The sequence below is a fragment of the Coenobita brevimanus genome, chromosome 44, assembly GCF_032717465.1.
Source record: "Coenobita brevimanus isolate Jiangsu-jjx chromosome 44, ASM3271746v2, whole genome shotgun sequence".
NCBI lineage: Eukaryota > Metazoa > Arthropoda > Malacostraca > Decapoda > Coenobitidae > Coenobita > Coenobita brevimanus.
In genome coordinates, this window is record NC_136997.1 from 50,411,372 (window position 1) to 50,428,786 (window position 17,415).

At 43.0% G+C, this 17,415-nt stretch overlaps 1 protein-coding gene across 1 annotated transcript in view; it reads left to right on the forward strand.

The window, feature by feature from the left end:
- Nucleotides 1-16,778, forward strand: part of LOC145398116 (uncharacterized) — a 31,717-nt gene extending 14,939 nt beyond the window's left edge. Inside the window, exons 5-14 of the mRNA XM_080271070.1 lie at nt 144-263; nt 804-923; nt 1,315-1,446; nt 2,853-2,981; nt 5,725-5,844; nt 6,250-6,376; nt 6,617-6,813; nt 7,231-7,312; nt 7,947-8,008; nt 16,690-16,778. Coding sequence (XP_080127196.1) covers nt 144-263; nt 804-923; nt 1,315-1,446; nt 2,853-2,981; nt 5,725-5,844; nt 6,250-6,376; nt 6,617-6,813; nt 7,231-7,312; nt 7,947-8,008; nt 16,690-16,778 — 1,178 coding nt within the window. The remainder of the gene's footprint in view (nt 1-143; nt 264-803; nt 924-1,314; nt 1,447-2,852; nt 2,982-5,724; nt 5,845-6,249; nt 6,377-6,616; nt 6,814-7,230; nt 7,313-7,946; nt 8,009-16,689) is intronic.
- Nucleotides 16,779-17,415: the final 637 nt, after the last annotated feature.

The window sequence follows — 17,415 nt, forward strand, 5'->3', positions numbered from 1 at the left end:
TGGCACTTTTCAGAAATAAAATACTACATTGTTGTTATGATGATGATGAGGAGGAGGATGGTTTATTCATTTTTGTATATTTTAAGTATATAAAGAAAATTATGATGATTACCATGACAAACTATTTTTTCTATTGTCCTCAGACATCAACGAATGTGAGGAGGTGCCAGGTGTGTGTGATCAGACGTGCCTTAATCTGATTGGTGGGTACCGCTGTGATTGCCAGAGGGGCTTCAGGCTCATTGGACAAAGCCGCTGTGTAGGTTAGTATGATTCTTTCATCTTAACACAGCCCAAATTTTCATCCTTTTGCAGCGTATTTTACGTAGCTGAGTAGCAGAAAAACATAATGCTACAGCTCTACCTCCTTTCCTTAGTATTGTGTTTGGCATCATACTCTGGTGTTAAGCAGTTACTACATTTCAGCACTCAAGATGGAGGGATGGCAATTTTAGGTCAAGTTAAAGAACAGTGAGCAAATGGAAGCGTGGCTCATTGGACTGGGCAAACTTGGACTGTCTGGACGTTGCTACTCCTCACCCTGCCCTAGGGTGGGAAAGGAGGACTGGATGATGATAATGAAGATGATGATGAATAAAGTAAAAACAGTAGTTGGTGATGAACATACAGTGTACTGTAATGTTTTTGTTAGAGTTTGAGAGCTTTCCCTTTTATTCTTTGTGGATTCTTCCTCACCATACCATTTAGTTGGGAATTAAGATTAGGGTAATCATGATAAAAATGATGATAGTAGTGATGGTGATGATGATGATGATGATGATGATGATGATGACATCCCACAGACATAGATGAGTGTTTGCAGCTGGTGTCACCATGTAGCCGCTCTTGCCAGAACACTGTTGGCTCCTTCAGGTGTCAATGTCCAGATGGCTATGCAGTCCTCCCCAATGGACGCTGCAAAGGTGAGATGCTGGGATACCATTTTCTGAACCTCTTCATTTCTTCTTCTTGTGGCCAAGCAGGCTGAAGTTGCCCTTTTCCTGTAGGCCATCGTCTTCCTCTCAGGGAATAGGGAGGGAGTTGTGGTATACGAGTATTTGTATTGATTACTAGGTTATATCAGTGCCACTGTGTGAAATCATCCCTTTAGTTCTAGCTTTTGGTCTTTAAAAAAATATAGTACATCATCATACCAAGGGACTTAATAATAAAAATTGTAATAATAATAATTATTTTATTTCTTGTTACTCAAAAACATCACCAATTTTAAAGAAAATTTACTAGCACTTGAAGCACATTTATGCTAACAAACTTTTATTGCCACTGAATAACATTAGATACAACTAATTGCAGATATTGATGAGTGTGCCACATACGAGCATGACTGTGTGGAGGGTCAAGACTGCCAGAACACACCTGGCTCATACACTTGCACCACTGACTGTCCACCAGGCCTCACTCAAGCCAACAACGTCTCTTGCATAGGTAACATTCTTTGGTTGCTTGGAGTGGTGTTCTCAAATTTATAATCCATTACCAGTCATATCTTAGATTTGGTTTTGCAGGAAGAGCAGGAGACAGGAGGAGTTGTTTCACTCCCTTTTTCTTGGCCTTCCTTCCAAAAGAAATAGATAATCCTCTGATAATTTTCCCCTCCTGACCAAGATTTTGTTTTATACGAGGAACAGAAGACATGGAAAGACTCTGAATTCTCCTTTCCTTCTCCTTCAAAAATTAATTAAAGTTGTGAGCAGTTATTGATTATAAGTTTGTGAATCAGGCCTTGATTGTGATGGCAATAGGAAGATTAATATAGGTACTGTAAGTTCTCATACAGGTCATCTTGTATTGTCATTAGTTTTTCCTGTAGTCCAAAGTATATTACATTTTTTAAAATACCTGTTTACCCCACAGCCATTAATTTTGGGGTGGGCTGTTCCATACACAATACTCTACTTGCTGGGGGAGGCCTGGCTGGTGGGTGAGTGAATTTTATCACTCAAAATTAATTTTTCCAGGTTCTCTGATACTAATTGCACAAGTACAACATCATGAGACAATTTTTGTCACTCAAATTGTGTTCAAATACCAGCTTAAGAGGTATTTTTTTATGATGTGATTCATGTCACTGTGCAGTTTCAGGCGGTAATCAAGTCACAGTGTGCAAAGGGATTAAAGTTCCATCACTGCTTATGAAATGGTTTGCAAATTTTCCCCAGTATGTAATAGCAATTGTATGAATCCATTCACTCAATGTAGTGCTGCTCTCGGGTGTCTGCCCTGTCCTCTTCTCCGTCCTTCTTTCCTTCCATCTTCTATCTTTCTTTCCTTCGTTCTTTCCTCATCCTTCTGCCTACGGGTGACTTTACACTCCCTCTTCTGTCTTTCATTCCTTCATTCTTTCCTCTTCCTTTTGCTTATGGGTGACTCTACACTGAGTGACAAGCCAAATGGTTTCCTGTACACCAGGAATCTATTTACTGTGCTGGGTGGTAACCATATAACCAAATTTTGGTGCCTGGTGGTTTAGTGGGTAATTATTGCGCTCCAATCGGATTGAGCCGGTGAAGATTTATATCCAAGGGATGGTTGGGGTTTATTGCTCATGTAATGCCACCTAGGGATGAGTGAGGTTGGTCACTCTCATCTTAAATGTCAGGACCAGCTGCCTAGCCCCGGGCTCCTACCCTCCTCATGGGGCAGCATAGGATTGGATGATGGATGGATGGATGGATGAATAAATCATCATACTTGGAACACATCCTTTATTTATAATGGGGTCTGTCTGCATGTAACTGCTACAGGCAATGATGAGTGCAGAATGAGGTGGTGCTAATTGTAGTAGGTTCATCAACAACTGTTCATCGTACATCAGTCATTGTATCCTGCAGATATTGATGATTGTGTAGATGAGACAGCAGCCTGCCACTACACACAACAATGCACCAACACATGGGGGTCCTACCACTGCTTGTGTGCTCGTGGATTCACATCACCTGGACCTGGACACCCTTGCCGCGGTAATACCTTTTGTCACATGCTTGCTTTACCTCTAGTGTCTCCTTGTTAGCCCTGCTAATTATTGTATATTAGGTGTGGAAAAGTTATGGTGCTGTAGAGGATTATAGCACACAGTGTACACTTCATATCACACGAACACCCCTCACGCTGTCACACATTAAACACACTTCACTCTTAAGTATCACCTATTGCTGCACCTCACAGTTACACCTTCCACTGCCACACCACACACTGCCATACCTCACACTACCACACCACACACTGCCATACCTCATACTACCGCACCACACACTGCCCTGAGATACACTGCCACACTACACAGTACCACATTACACACTGCCATATCATGCATCTCACAGTCACACCTCACAGTGACATACTTTCCATGTCCTACTCCTCCAACACCATATATAAGTATTCTCATTTCTTTTCTTTCTTTTTTTTCAGTTTGATATATTCACATGTTTTTAGCAACTGCTGGCTCTTTTAAAATCTTCTCAATGTTTTTTCTATTTAGCATAAAACTTTAAAACTTATGGATACTTAATAAACAAGGTAGAATTATTTAGTGGTAGCCAGAATGTTTTCTTAATGTGAGTTTGATTATTTCAGCAATTCACTTGACTGGATTTACTATTGACTGCATACAGATAGATAATCTTCACAATCCTTACCCCTAGTTCTTTAGTTGTAATTTTCAGTGCATGTCATTCATTTCTTTCATTTTTGCATATTCTCTACTGCATATTTAATATGCTACTTTTGCACAGTACTGAGTTTAAATCTGCCTTTACAGACTGTATATTATTGCCATTTTGCTACTGTTAAATGTGTAATATGGCTTACTTAAATCTTGCTCAGCTGAATGTGTTGTAAACCGTTTTACTCATCTTGTATATGGGTGTTTTTAGAATGTCATATTATTTGTTCTGTGGTGGTGGTTATGCAATATGCAGTGACCATCTGTGATTTGTTGAATAAGGTGTCATGTGTTGTCATGATGTGTGGTAATACAGATATAAATGAGTGCCTGGGCAGTCCATCACCATGCCAATACCAGTGCCAAAACCTGGTTGGCACCTACGAGTGTATCTGCCCACCCGGCCAGCAAAGACTACCTGACGGAAAGTCATGCATTGGTGCGCATATGTTTCCTATTTTGTTGATCTACTTGAATATCCTGATGTATTTAGTGAACTACATGAGACAAGCAAAAGTATCATGAATGACAAAATCATCAGAAGGAATCTTATTCATAGTAAGGACTTCTTTTGACTACCTAGATGATTTTTACAAACCACAGTGATGACAGAGAAATATAGGCTGGGTATTTTAAAGTTTAATGGTCCATGAAATACTGCAAAATAAAAGTTTTGTAATGTGGGGGCTTGTTTATCGTAAAAATAGTCTGAGATCCTTTTGAAATGCTTCCCAGGGCTTCAGTATGTAGAAGATCCCCCCCGCACCCGCCTGCCCCCTGCCCCCCGCCATCCCCGCCCTGCCCAGCCTGGCCTCCCCACCTCACAGTTCCAAGAGCGCCTCCTCCGTAACTTCTACATTCAGTCCAGCTGCCCTACTGGTTTTGAGTACCGACAGGGTGAATGCCAAGGTAAACACACTTGGTTACCTCCTTTAATGCATTATCATCATCGTAAACTTAATTCCCCCATGTTATAAAAGGCATTGGTATGTTCAAGATACCATGGTGGCTGTGGGGTGGGTGTGGACTCAGCCATCAAATTGATTGTGGGTATAGGGTGGGTGTGGGTTTTACCCACAAACTTCAGGGAATAACATCTGTTTTACACTGGCTGATGCTGAACAGTATTGCTTACCTGTGGAAAGCCTACCAAAGTTTGAGGTTTAAAATGCTAAAAATTCTTGCAGATGCTGTGCAGTTCTGTCCTGCATTGTGGCCTAAACCTCGATCTCACCATTCATATTTCATTACACTCAAATTCATGAACATATTCCTCTTCTTTTGCCTGTGCTTCAACACTGTACATTGTGTGTGTCCATCCGTCTGTATGTGTGCATGCTTGCATGTGTGTATGAGTGTTTATGAATTTCTCTGCATTGAACAACCATCCATTTGTCTCCTATAGTGTATTTATTATTATTACTGACCCCATAGGGTTTGGATGATTAGGATCTATCTATCTATCTATCTATAGCCCGACGCCCTAATCCTGCAAAGGGTGGCCGCAGACAAAACGCCTCCAAGTCACTCTGTCACCCACCATTTGACTACCCTCCCCCCAACTCACCCCCCCCTCCCTCATATACCTCTCAACTCCATCCCTTCACCTCATCCTCGGTCTACCCCTCCCTCTCCCTCCCTCCACCTCACCTACATACACCCTCTTAGTCAGTCTTTCATTCTCCATTCTCTCCACATGTCCAAACCACCTTAGTGTATTTCTCCTAATCTTCTCAACCACATCCACATCCACCCCACAACGTTCCTTCACTTCTTCATTCGTCAACCTGTCCCTCCACGTCACTCCACATGCTCCTCTCAAGTAACTCATTTCCACTGCTCTCACTCTCGACTTGTTCCCCTCTTGCAAGGTCCACACCTCGCTTCCATACGTCAGGGTAGGGATCACAATACCATCATGCAGTGACTTCTTAACTTCCATACTCACCTCCCTATTTCTCATCACTGCTTTCAGTGTACCAACAGTTAGGATGATTAGGATGATTACCGGTAATAATAATGATGAATTTTTCTTCCTGCAGATATTGATGAATGCCGTCTGCTGGAGCGTTGCCAACACCAGTGCCACAACACCTATGGCAGCTACATGTGCCTCTGTCCACCAGGGTATCGCCTAAACCCTAATCACCGCACCTGTGATGGTACATTATATTAGCACCTACTCCTCATCTAATTAAACTACATTGGCTGTATTGACCACTTCTCTCCAGTTATGTGCTATATATTTCATTATTGCTATCACAAAATAATTTATTCAGCTCTGGAGAGGCTTTTAAAGCTGGTGGAGTTATATATAGCCGTAGTGGAATGCCTTCATGGTGTGGCATTGACATAGTTGAACAGCTCCATTTCCTATCTATATGAACATTCCTCAGCTCACTTCCTGTCCCAGAAAAGGAGGATGGTGGACTGCAGAGAAAGAGCAGCTTCAGCCTGCAGTCCAGTGGGTTTATGTTTAAATGAGCCTGGGGCAATGACAACAGCACCAGCAGTATTTCACTATTTACCGTAACTACTTATTCATGCTCTGACTACCTTCCCCCCAGATGTAAATGAGTGCCAGGAACAACATGTACAGTGTGGTGCTGATGAGCTGTGTTTCAATCTGCGTGGGTCCTATAAATGCATCTTCACCCCATGTCCACCTTACTACCAGCGCGATCCAGTCACTGGGTAAGTACAGCAGTGTTATAGTTAGTTTGTTATTATCAGACGGAACTGGACCACTCCCTCAACTTGAATACTAAGTCATGATTGTATCAGATTTGATAATCTGTAGTTTTGAGATAGGAGGAGTCACACTGGTTACTAGTCCAATCTGAATACACTTGGCCATCAACTAAGTTAAAAGATGTTAGGAACCTGTGTCAGGTTACAACAAACATACAATGGTACTTTCTTCTTTTGTTTCAGCTCATGCCTGTTGGACTGCCGGCATGGGGGTCCTGGGTGTCTGCCTGGTGAACACTATGCACACATCCTGGCGTTCAAGACAGCCTCACTCCCTGCCGGCATCCAGGCCAACCAGGACTTAGTGCGACTCATGGCATATGACCAGGCTGGCAGCCTTGTACCTCACACACTCTTTACCATCATTGAAAATGACACTGGTAGGTTGTCGTGTGTTCCAGTTCATTATTGCACACGGGGTTTTTGTTATATATGGTAAATTAGGTGAACTGTTGCCATTCCTATTGTTGGATGACCTCATGATTTGCCCTGATGCTTGAGAGGAACACCTCCAGGTGATGGCACTGATACTGCCCTCAACACCCCCATTAAGACTATTGTGCACTGCAGAAGGAGGGTAGCTTCACCTTGCTGTACATCAAGTTCCTATTTAGATGAGGCTGGAGTCATAACAACAACAGTAGCTTACCAGTGATCCTTCAATAAATTCACAAGACCTCAGATGATTTAGATAAATTACTCTGCATTTGAGTTTCATTACAATTAATTGTAAGGAATTAATGTTGTATATATTTTGAGATAATTCACTTGAATCACTTTCTTCTCCGTTATTCCAGGTATTCCTTTTGGAATTCGCCTAGAGAATGGAAAAGGCATTTTGCGTACCTTCGAGACCCTCACAGCTAGAAGGGAGTACAGGTGAGTAGCAGTATTTTACTGAAATCTGAAGTAAGGTTTGGAAGTTAATAAAACTAGATAACTGGCATGGGACTGAGTTGCTAAGATGAATCATGTAAGAATTACATGCAAGGGTGTGGCACTCCATTTTCACCTTGATTGCTGACATAGAGACTTTTCGACTTGTTATGTAAAGTCTATCTTTAATGAAAATACAATTAATGTGTGCATATGGCTAGGGCTGTGAAGTGAAGACAAGATTTCAGAGATCAGAGTGATGTGTGAATGAAAGTGTTGCCCATTTCACTCGGCATGCTGCATATAGTTCTCCTAGATAATTCTCCTACTTTTATGTCTGGATAATTAGGTGGAAAAAGGATCAGGATGATGATGATGAGGATGCAACTTTTCTCTGCTGTTACATCTGATAACTTGTTATTCATCCTTTGCTGGCAGGATGGTGGTGAAAGCAGTTTCATACGACGAGGTGAAACACTCCATCAGATACTTCACACGTTTCATCATCTTCCTTCACGTCTCAGAGTATCCTTACTAATAAGGACTCTATTGGATAGTTTGTTAAATTTTAATAGATTATCCATGTGAGCTGTTGTGCCTTATTTCTGTGCATTTCATACTCATGTAAATGTTATAGACACTCAGAAGCAATCATTGATATCTTACCAGCAGACCAAGCCAGGGCCAGGGAACAGCCCAGTTACTTAGTGTAAAAACAAACACCAGAAGAGAGTGAGAGTGAGGGTGAGTTCACAGTAAGATGATGGGGAAGACAGTAGAAAGTGGTAAACTCTATAGGCTTTTGTCTACTGAAGGGATAGATATTACTGCTTTTGTCTGTACCTGTCATAATGTAGATGACATTAGTGAGACTCTCTAGGCTGATATGGATTGCCTCTGGGCTGGATTAGGGTAGGGATGGAGTTGGGAGTTTAAGGGTAGGATTAGGCATGCAAGGACTTAGCTTAAGGCAGATGTCTTGTACTGAAGAGCTTAATGAAGGCCATATTTAACCCCTGCAGTCTGAAACTTCAATCCCCGGGCTAAGTAGAATTTTCTCTAGAATGCAAGAAGAGAAATAATAATTAAAAAAAAAAAAATGTCATCTGACTGCATTACAAATAATATGGGTTCATGGAAATGCAAAACTCTCCAAACTGCCTTTTTCGTGATGCAGAAGTTATTTTGATGTATGGGGGAGGACACACTTTTCCAGTAACTTAGCCATTTTAAAGAGTTTGTGCCAAAATAAGTAGATTTCTCACAGACCTTCTTCAAATATGCTGTGGCTTAGCATCTGCAGAAAAGATCTATTTGTACTTTTCATGTATGATACATGGATTCAAGATAACAGGTATCATTTCACTATAGTACTAAACAATGCACAGTACAGTACTGCACTGAACAGTACTACAGTGCACACATGGACGCACACAAACACTCTGCCGCAGCAATTCCTACCTTTGGATCTGCCAGATGAGATTACTACTGCCTTTTAGATCTGTAGCAATATTTATTTTCTTGTAATATAAGGTAGAGGCACAAGTATATGTATGCCCTGTCCTGGCTAGTATTTTCAGTAGAGCATAATGATTTTGATGATTATCACTAATGTTATTAATTTTATAGACTGGTGTGGAAAACTAATGATTATGTATAGTCGATCAAAAAAGTATTGGTGCACACTTCATGTGAAATGGTATAACACCACAGATAATGACTATTGCAGAATTCCAGATGATTCTGTTCTACATTAATAAACTTGGATTCTAGAGGATACCATTTATATATATTGCTTGTTGGACATTTCCTATTCATTACTGTTATCAGATGCAACATATGTTTATAATACTCATAGATTAATCATCCTGGAACATCACAAGCAATATAAATCAGTTAAGGTATCATCAAACCCTTTGTGTACAATAATTTTTTGATCAAGTGTGCAAGCACATAACTTACATCATAAAATGTAGTATTTCCACATAGAGCACTGGTTCATTTTCAAAAAAGTACAGTTAGTGTCTTATTCTGAGTGAACCTTTAGCCTGCACCACTTACTTTTATTAGTCCCTTCAGCTCAGGGTCGTCTTTCTTAGGATAACATACAGACATAAAAATAACACCATGCTTCCTCTAAAGTAATCCCCATTTTGGGGTTAGCTGTGGTACGGCTTATGTATTCAGTGGACTGAAAGCTAAACCAAGTGCCAAAACCAGCCAGTTTCTTCCTAGCAGCTGCTGGAAACTGCTAGGAGAAAAGAATCCTACAATGTTTAACAGTGTCAGAGTCTCGGCGTGGATTCTGTTTACATGTGACTGAGTGTCCTGCCAAAGAATTTTTATTGTGTCTCGCTATCAATCTTATAACCACATTCCACCCTCATGGTAGTACATGTGAGGATGGATGGTAGCCACCCACCTACTGCCTCATGTAATGGTAAGCTGAATGAAATTGTTTGGCACATTCCAGGCTGAAGGGATTAATAATAAATTTATATAGTACAGATACTGTTAAGGCAGAGAGAAGGTGAATGTGATGGTGTGTCGTGTTAGTACATTACTGTATAAACAGGGAATGTGTTGTATGTGTATCTGATATCATGTCAGCAGTGTACAAGTACCTTATAATGTAATTTCTCACAAACATAGATAAGGTTTATAAGTTGTTGGTTTTATTTTAATCCTCGTAAGTCTCCACACAAATTGTTACCATTATGGCCCCAGACTTATCTGTACCTGAACCTGGTGGATTGTAGGTTGACGCTGGCCCTCATCTGCATTCCACCATTCTCCTTGGGGGGACAGGGAGGGAGATGAGGAATGTTTGTGTAACTGGGCAAATGAACCACTTCATTATATTGGAGCCACTGTGTGAAGGCATCCCTCTCCAGCACTATGAATGTTCTACTGAGAGTTAAAGGAGAGATTTGGAAGCATTCACCTCTTCTCTCTCTGTCTCTCTGTCTCTCTCTTCATGTGTCTGTCTGTCTGTATGTCTGTCTATAGCCAAACAATAATCTCAGAGCAGGTATCTCACACAATTGCCTTCATGTCACTCTGTCATCTGCCAAGGGGGTGCCTTCCCCTCAGCTCACTCCATCCCCATCTACATACCCCTCCTCCCCACCCCTCTGCCTCATCTTTGATTCTTCCCTCCCCCCACCCTCTGCCCCATCCTTGATCTACCCCCCCTTCTGCCCTTTGCCTCATCCTTGATCTGCCCCTCCTTCCAACCCTCTGCTTCATGCTGGATCTCCCCCCATCCCAGCCCTCTACCCAACCTTGATCTTCCTTCTGTCCTCTGCCTCATCCTTGATCTCCCTTCCCCTGCCCTCTGCCTCATCCTTGATCTCCCTTCCCCTGCCCTCTGCCTCATCCTTGATCTCCCCACCCCCTGCCCTCTGCCTCATCCTTGATCTCTCTTCCCCTGCCCTCTGCCTCATCCTTGATCTCTCTCCCCCCTGCCCTCTGCCTCATCCTTGATCTCCCTCCCCCCTGTCCTCTGCCTCATCCTTGATCTCCTCCCCCTGCCCTCTGCCTCATCCTTGATCTCCCTTCCCCTGCCCTCTGCCTCATGTGGAATAAAAAATATAAATGGAGGAGGCCCAGTCATCTAAGTGTTAATATTGGGTGTTCGAATTTGCCCTCGTTCAGTTCATCCATCCAGACATTTTGGTTTAATTTAGGAATGACCTCTCGTCGTGGAAGGGTTAATGATGACTTTATCTAACCCCTTAAATTCAAAATATTTCTCCCAATCTGTATAGACTCATATGGAGACAGTAAGAACAATAGAAATGGAGTATATATCGGTTGCTCAAACCTTCCACCACAAAGTTCATCCTACTGCTAAGAATCCTTTGAACCCCAAGACCGCTTATCCTGTCTCATTCACCTTCAGACGATTTTATGCAATTTAAGCAACACCTCTCGTGCTTAAGAGGTTAATGAAGGCTACATCCAAGTTTACTCCATCGAAATATCCCTTCTAATATGTTTTAAATTGTCAAAATAGGGTACAAATATGCCAAAGAAAGGACACATCAGTGAACCATTCAGTATCAACTATTCGAATCCTCCACACCAAAGCTCATTCTCCTTATTCGAATCCTTTGAACCCCTGAACCTGCACGAACACCTCATTTGCCCGACTGAATTGAGAGAGAGAGGATACGCTGGTGGAGAGCTGAGGTGAGATTATTACTTCAATTATTATTATGCTTATATTTCCTTTATCTTTAGTATTATTTGTGGAACTTTTTGATGATTTGTGATAGGGTATAATATAACTAATGGTGGTTGTTGTTTAGTTAAGGTATATGTGTGGTTTAATAAGCCGGCTGGTGCAAGAGAGGGACACCATAGCAACTTTCACAGTATATGGACGTAAATTTAAACCCATTGAGCCCGGAGCTTGCTTACCATAGTGCCTGCTTACCGTAGTCATTTATAAGAAACTAGAGAGATTATTCATCTGGATTACTTTTCCTAAACTGATAAAAGTCCATTGGTAGCAGCAAGCAGGAGACATCTGAGCATCCACCCTATAATTTCGTCTGTGTTTATTGTTATTATTATTATTATTAATGGCACCTGGTGGTTTAGTGGGTAATTATTGCGCTCCAGTCGGATTGAGCCGGTGAAGGTTTATATCCAAGGGCTGGTTGGGGTTGATTGTTCATGTAATGCCACTCAGGGATGAGTGAGGCTGGTCACTCTCATCTTAAATGTCGAGACCAACTACCTAGCCCCGGGCTCCTACGCTCCTCATGGGGCAATGTAGGATTGGATGATGGATGGATGGATTATTATTATCACTCTCATCTTAAATGTCAGGACCAACTGCCTAGCCCCGGGCTCCTACGCTCCTCTTGGGGCAACGTAGGATTGGATGATGGATGGATGGAATTATTATTATTATTATTATTATTATTATTATTATTATTATTTGATCATATTCTTACTATTATTTGATCATATTCTTACTATTATTACTGATTATTGATGGCTATTGTGGATTATCATTGTAATTTGTCCACAGGTGCTGCCACAATGACGTAACCTCTTCACCACAAGCCGTTTAACCAACTACAGCCAGCCACCTTATACCAGTGCAAGTGGCCACAGACAACTCTCCTCCAGGTCGCCCTGTTCTCCGCCATCAGGTTGCCCTTCCTTCCAGCTCACACAGCTCATTCGTGTACCTCTCCACCTCATCCCTCCAGCTTACACTCCTCTATTATACCTCTCCTCCCCACCCTTCCATCTTAGCCTCAGCCTCCTCCTCCCCCTTTTCCTTTTTCCCTCTCACTTCCTCACACTTTCCAAGTTAATCTCTCATTCTCCATTCTCTCCACAACCAAAACATCTCAGGATTCCTCCTAACACCTTCGTGTGTATCCACATCAACACCACAAAGCTCCTTCACTTCTCTCTACGTAACACCACATTGCTCCGTCACTTCTTGATTTTTCTATGTACCTCCACATGCTCCACATCCACATCAAAACCACAACTCTCCATCGCTTTTTTTTTTCAGTCATTACGTAACTCCACATGCAATCCTCTCAGCTCATTTTACCTCTCATTCTTGGCATATACTCTTGCAGTAAAGTCCAGGTTTTTTGTATTGCAATCTGACACATCACGGTTTCATTCTAAAATCTTTCTTTGAATATTTTCCACATTGGCCGCTGCCTATGCACATCCATATATACTCAGCTGCATTCAGAGTTTCCCATCGACTTCATTTAGTCTCAGACCCTTCCACATTCCTGTATCTATTCTCATATGCTTTCTCCAGATCCATAAAGACAGCATACTTCTACAACTTCTCTAAATACTTTTCTACCATACAGAGAAAATAGTCTACACATTCTCTCCCCTTCCTAAAATCCCCTTCTTCCTCTCCAAAGCAATCTCTCAGTTCTCTCCTATCTCTCTCGACAGTTGTCCTATCATCATCTTTCCCACTATAAGACAAATACCCCTATGATTGCCACACACTCATATTTCGACTTTACTTTCATACAAGGGAACTGTTACTGGTATATTTGACTTCCAGCTCCCAGACACCATTCTCCCAGGTCTATGTATGTCTATCTATCTATCTATCTATCTATCTATGGTCAGATGCCCTAATTACGTAAGGGATGGCCACAAACAAGTCACCTCCATAATTGTCACAGTGTCCTTCATTATCGGGCTGTCCTCAACCAGCCCCTCTTGCATATATCTCTCCACCTCATCCCTCCGTCTTATCCTCGGTCTACCTCTCCGACTTCACCCTCCACCTCGCACATAAACTCTCCTTATCACTCTCTCCCAGGCCAATCTACACATTTTCCGTTTCCATTCAGTCATCATCTCTCCTCCATATTTCATTGTTTTTTCCCACACACTCCATAAATTCTGGTGCTTTCCCCACTTTGACTTCCCTCAGTGCCACACACACTTCTCTACTTCTCTCTTCTCGTCTCCCTCTTCGCCTCACTTCTTGCCTCCTTCCTCGCCTCCTTCCTCGCCTCTCTTCTCACCTCTCTTCTGGCCTCTCTTCTTTCCTCCCTCTTCGCCTCTCTTCTCGCCTCTCTCTTCTTGCCTCTCTTCTCTGCTCTCTTCTTGCCTCCCTCCTCGCCTCTCTTCTTGCCTCTCTCCTGATCGCCTCTCTCCTCGCCTCTCTTCTCGCCTCTCTTCTCACATCTCTTCTCGCCTCTCTTCTTTCCTCCCTCTTCGCCTTTCTTCTCCCATCTCTTCTCGCCTCTCTTCTTGCCTCTCTCGTCTTCTCTCTTCTTCCAGTCAATCCCCGGCTACTTGAGTATCGGTTGATCCAGCCACAAGATTAATCCGTCCCGAGTCATTTAATCCCTACTAACCTAACCTAATCTAACATAACTAACATAATCTAACCAAACATAACTTTAATTCTAACCTAACCAGAATGACAGGGACGGATGCATTTTTGGCAGGATCGACTTGTTCCCACCACTTTTATTATTATTATTATTATTATTATTATTATTATTACGATCACTATATTCGTTCCCTCTATTCAGAATCTCATTGAAATGCTCCCTCCTTCCGATCATCTCACTCAATTTCTTTACTACTTACTAGTCTCTCTTCTCTCATCTCTCGCTAGTCTCTGTCTCAAATCTCTCCTGTCTCGCTAGTCTTCTCTGTCACAAGTTTCTCCTGTGTCTCTTTCTCTGGTCATTTCTTTCTCACTAGTCTCTCTTTTACAACTCTTTCGTTTATCCTCACCCTCAGCCCCTGAAGCTTACCCACAGGACCTGCAGCTTACCCACAAGACCTGCAGCTTACCCACAAGACCTGCAGCTTACCCACAAGACCTGCAGCTTACCCACAGGAGGGGGCAGCTTTAGGCTAAATTGAAATGGACTGCGTATAGACAGTCCCAGATCTCCCACGTCTTCACCTCTTCTGGAAATTGGAAGTTACAGCCTCGTCATTGCTGCCTGTAAGTTGTGGATTTGGCCAACTGTAAATTCTCCTTCAGGGTAAGTCGGTTTTGCTTTTTTTTTATATTCACAACAGATTTCATTCATTACCACACACGCACAGCAATTTCCCAAACTGTTCGTATATTTTTAAAGATATAATATGTGAGATGTGGAAGTGGAGACAGGGATGGAGTGAGACATGAAGTGGAGGAGCGTTGTGGTGGTGGTGGTGGTGAGTTAGTGGAGAAAGAAATGAGGAAGAGGAGGAGCGTTGTGGTGGTGTGGAGTTAGTGGAGACGCACAAATGAGGAACTGAAGGAGCGTTGTGGTGTTGATGTGGATGATTTGAAAGCATTAGAGAGATGGTGTGGCCTTTAGGAGAGAATGAAATGTGAGAGACTGACTAAGAGAGTGTATGTCAGAGTTGTAGAAGGGGGGAAGGGAAGGGGGAGGCTGAGGATGAGATGGAGGGACTAGGTGGAGGGATATATGAGCGTGGAGGTGCGAGCTGGGGGGATAGCAACCAGATGGAGGAAGAATGGGTGATAGAAGTTGTATATGATCACGATATAGACAGATAGATTCATAGATTATTTTCGCTTAGGTTTTTTTTTTAATTATATCTTCATATTTCTAATTTCTGAAATATTTTCAGGAGCAGAGGAACAGGACGAAGAGGAAGAGAAGGAAGCAGGAGAGATGAGAGAAAGGAGAGAGAAGAGGAGAGAAGAAAAGAGAGAAGAGTGAAGAAGAGAGAAGAGAGAAGAAAGAAGAGAGAAGAATGAAGAGAGAAGAGAGAAGAATGAAGAGTGAAGAGAGAAGAGAGAAGAAAGAAGAGAGAAGAATGAAGAGAGAAGAGAGAAGAATGAAGAGTGAAGAGAGAAGAGAGAAGAAAGAAGAGAGAAGAGGAGAGAAGAAAGAAAAGAGAAGAGGAGGGGGCCGAGGGGGTGGAAGGGTTGGGGGGAGGGGGAAGGGGAGGCGGCGGCGGCAGCGGCAGGGGGAGGCGGCGGCGGCAGCGGCAGGGGGAGGCGGCGGCGGCGGCGGCAGGGGTGGAGGTGGAGGCGGAGGCGACGGCGGTGGTGGAGGTGGAGACGGAAGAAGAAAGAGGAGGAGGTGGAAGAAAAGGAGGTTAGTCTCTCCTTTAAAACACTAAAAAACTGTTATATGAACTTACTACACACACACACACACACACACACACACACACACACACACACACACACACACACACACACACACACACACACACACACACACACACACACACACACACACACACACACACACGCACACGCACACGCACACGCACACGCACACGCACACGCACACGCACACGCACACACACGCTCACGCACACACACACACACGCTCACGCACACACACACACACACACACACACACACGCTCACGCTCACGCACACACACGCTCACGCACACACACGCTCACGCACACACACGCTCACGCACACACACGCTCACGCACACACACGCTCACGCACACACACGCTCACGCACACACACGCTCACGCACACACATGCTCACGCACACACATGCTCACGCACACACATGCTCACGCACACACATGCTCACGCACACCATGCTCACGCACACCATGCTCACGCACACCATGCTCACGCACACCATGCTCACGCACACACGCTCACGCACACACGCTCACGCACACACGCTCACGCACACACGCTCACGCACACACACACACACTCACACACACACACACACACTCACACACACACACTCACACACACACACACACTCACACACACTCACACACACTCACACACACTCACACACACTCACACACACACACACACACACTCACTCACACACACACATATGCATACATACATACATACATGCATACATACATTAATAGACTTTTTCTCTCACTTTTTCAGGCTCTGTGCCACCAGCCATCACCTTGCAACACCAGCCGCCATCATGTGACACAGCCGGCATCTGTCTCATCTTGTGCCGTAGGAGATGAGTATTTTTCCTTTTCTGTCGGTTTGAGAGAGAACGTGGTTGTGTGTGTGTGTGTGCCTACTCCTACCTTAACTTGGCATTTACGTATCTTTAATGCTAAGTAACAATAGGGTAGCTTAGAATGTGATGCTAGTCACGAAGATGTGTTAGGGAAAGGATGCAGTCTTAGCACTGTTTATTCTACCATCAGGATCCAGGCCAAGTTAAGGTGGAGTTTAATGTAGTGGAGGTATTCAGAACAGAAGAGGGCAATCGCCAGAAATAAATTAATATTATGATATTTGATAACTAATCTCACTTTAAATATCGAGATAGTTTTTAAAGAGTATTTAACTCTTATAGCATTAGTATTTTATCAAGCACTTTATCACTGCTGTCACATTGGCGATTGTCTGTCTGCTTCTGCTGCCTCTTGTGTAGTGTTAGTGATAGTCTATGGACCACGAGGCCTATTGATCTTAGCTTCCATAGCTCTGATCTACGGCCGACGGTCTTAGATTATGACCGTGTAGGGTAGTGTTAGATACTGTGTGTACTTGTGTGTGTGTACGGGTGTGTAGATTTATGTAGACTTTAATTGTGTACTTAATCCATTACCTTCCCTTACAGGTACTTTTGCTTAAACAGTATCTAATCTC